At 30.6% G+C, this 3372-nt stretch overlaps 1 protein-coding gene across 4 annotated transcripts in view; it reads right to left on the reverse strand.

Moving 5' to 3' along the window:
• LOC117111505 overlaps positions 1-3372 on the reverse strand; it is a 14862-nt gene that overhangs the window by 7399 nt on the left and 4091 nt on the right. For 3 of the 4 annotated variants that reach the window (XM_033254416.1, XM_033254419.1, XM_033254417.1), the window contains exons 3-6: positions 2406-2668; positions 1550-1597; positions 1031-1148; positions 635-748 (exon numbers count right to left, since the gene is read on the reverse strand). In XM_033254416.1, the coding sequence (XP_033110307.1) occupies positions 635-748; positions 1031-1148; positions 1550-1597; positions 2406-2668 (543 nt within the window). The remainder of the gene's footprint in view (positions 1-634; positions 749-1030; positions 1149-1549; positions 1598-2405; positions 2669-3372) is intronic. The other variant, XM_033254418.1, reaches the window with a different exon arrangement.

A 3372-nucleotide genomic window follows, 5' to 3' on the forward strand; every position in this document is an offset into this window, starting at 1 on the left:
TATATATATATATATATATATATATATATACATACATATAAATGTAAACATGTATAGGCCTATGTATATATAACATTGTTTGATAATGTTTTAAGCACATGTTCCTTTATATCTGAGCAATTTTTACTAAAGCCTTCATGGGAGTGTTCATTTCAATCGCAATACCGATTTTATTTATATTTGCGTTGTGGTCCTTTCCTCTGTCGTTAATTCGCCTGAAATTGCATCTACTGCGGCCATCTTGTTCAGTACAAATACACATCGCTTCATCGCCTAGTCATTACTGTTGTAGCTCTATGGTGTATGTGGTGAATGTTTGTTTATATCGATTGACCTTGAATATTAAAAATTGGTGAACGGTTTTGGGATAGAAAAATAACACTAAGAGTTACATTGATGACGTCACGATTGCCTTAAAAATAAAAATAATGAAATATTACAATGGTAAATAATATATACAGTTTAATATTTAAATCGTTATCAAACAAATTATAAATTTCACACTATTGTTTACAAATTCCAGCACAATTATCTTTAAAATGTAAATTAACATTGGGACTATTAGATTTACGTCAAAGAAGTGCAAGTGAATGTATTAACGAAATATGGTTTTCTCCATGAATAATTTGCTTACTATTTCTACAGCAGTCGAAAAATGTTGGATTAATTGAAAGTGGACGGTCTTTGTCGCTGATCTGCATATTCAATACCAGGTCATCCTTACAGTTCACATTCTGGAATCCTGCCACTAAACCGAATCATCATCATTATCATTCTTGTTCTTGTTCTTAATTATTATTGTTCTTGAACTTGTTACTAATTTTACTTTTATTATTATTATTATTATTATTATTATTATTATTATTATTATTATTATTATTATTATTGCTATTGTAATAGTGATAGCGATAATGATGATAGTGATGATGATGATGATAAAAATAATAATAATAATAATAATAATAATAATAATTATAATAATAATAATAATAATAAAACAAATATAAAATCTATAATAAGCTGAACTCACATATTAGGCCTTCAATATCTACATTTGTTGTGACGTCATTTTCAACAGCCATCATTTTCAACTGATTCTCAAAATCGTTCACGATGCTCATAATGCTCCTATTCTGATTCTGGAAATGCTGTATAATTATTGTATTATATCATTGTCATTATATTAATGATAAGAAGTATGATGCATATAGACTTTTTTATTGTTATCATTATTAATATTGTTATTGATTGATATTATTATAAATAGTATATATATATATATATATATATATATATATTTAACAGAGTTACATTTAAATTATATTTATACACATAAAGCGTTTATTATAAAAAAATTATTGTAAAACTTTAAAAGAATTAAGTGAATAATACTGTCATCTTTCGTTATTTATCCAAACTATGTAAGTTTTCAAGTGTAGACTATTAAGGAATTAGGTCATTCATCCATGGGTAGACTAGCAAGGAAATTAAATTAATATAATATAATTCTAAAGATGGTGGAGAGAAAACATAATTAATATATCCTTACTTGTTGCATTGACTGCTTCAAGTCAACCTGCCATAAACAGAAAAATGTCTATAAGTTTTTATATACAAATGTAAATGAATAGACCTAGGCCCTATTATATATTTACTTATATATATACTTATATATTATTTTTTTAATTGCATGTTTTTATACATATTGATACTAAATGAATATAATATAAATAATAATTATATATATATATATATATATATATGTGTGTGTGTGTGTGTGTGTGTGTGTGTGTGTGTGTGCTTCTGTTCTATATTGTAACCCACACATACTGCTTTGAATTATGTTAATTTGTTAATATACTGATTGTATACAAGCCATCTCAATGAAGTCCGCATATTTTGAGAACGTCTATTAAATCCCCTTCTCATTACCAGCTGCTTATAATATACATTTATCTTTCATTGGTAAACTCTTTTGCTAGCTGTTTCATTTATCTTGACAATGACTTAAGAATAGGTCGACATGTTGGATCAATGAATAAATAATAGGCTTAATAATAGTTCCCAAGGAACGAGATGTTTTAATCTACAGATGTCTATATACATTTTATTAACGGTTCTTCTGAATTTAATCATCATTTACTCCTAAACAACCTTTAAGATATTTACCTAAATGTACACATTTGTAAAATGTTTGACTACCATTGAAAAACATATTTTGTGCTATAGAACAAAATTGATGAAAGACATTACCACCCCTAATTAATGTACTTGGTTGTTTCCATGCTTTTTTGAAGTTATATTTATTTATTCTGTTTTAATTTGATATTCATTATTTCTTTTCATGAAAAAATAATAGAGCCGCCAACAAACTAAAGCAACATGCATGTTAAGTAAAGTCTTACCACTTTCATCTCCAATGATTCGGCAATTTTCATGGTTTTAGATACACTTTCACTGAAATTCACTGGCGACGTTTTATTTAAAATGCGATCCGTGGTGGTGGTGGTGGTAGTAGTAGTTTCTGCTGTACCGGTAGAAATGCAATCCGTGGTGGTGGTAGTAGTTTCTGCTGTACCGGTAGTTTGTGTATTACAGCCTTTGGTAGTAGTCGTGGTGATGTTAGTAGTAGACTTTGCTGTAGTTTGTGTATTACAGCCTATTGGATCTTTATAAATTTAAATTTTATAAAAATTGTAGTTAAATTGTCACTGATTTGATGATCTGCCGACACACATTCCACCACACGTTACCCCTGCACACCTATTCAGATTGCACATATTACAGCCATTCACCATTCCACCACATGTTTCCTCTGCAACAGCCATTCCACCACACATTTTCCATGCAACAGCCATTCCCCCACACATTGCCACTGCAACAGCTATTCCACCACATATTGAGCCTGCAATTGCCATTCTAACACATTGCCCCTGCTACAGCCATTCCACCACACATTGCCCCTGCAACAGCCATTCCACCACACATTGCCCCTGCAACAGTCATTCCACCACACATTGCCTGTGCAACAGTCATTCCACCACACCTTGCCCATGCAACAACCAGTCCACCACACGTTGCACCTGCAACCGCCATTCCACCACACATTGCCCCTGCAACAGCCATTCCACCAGACATAGTTTTATAATTAAAATATAATATGTTTTGTATAATATATATCCTAATAATGTAATTATCCGACGAATCCCGTCGGAGGAATTTTATTACACAATGATTTTTCATAGGACTTTATTCGTTGAGAAGCTACAGGGTAGCCTACGATGTTCCATCATGTCCTTATCAAACACTGTATATGTACCTTTGATGATTTATTATATTTTTTCAACAGTGTCAACGGCTAACTTCCTTTAA

This window comes from Anneissia japonica, unplaced genomic scaffold, assembly GCF_011630105.1.
Source record: "Anneissia japonica isolate Jap-2015-1 unplaced genomic scaffold, ASM1163010v1 scaffold6030_len697274_cov183, whole genome shotgun sequence".
In the NCBI taxonomy this organism is placed as follows: domain Eukaryota; kingdom Metazoa; phylum Echinodermata; class Crinoidea; order Comatulida; family Comatulidae; genus Anneissia; species Anneissia japonica.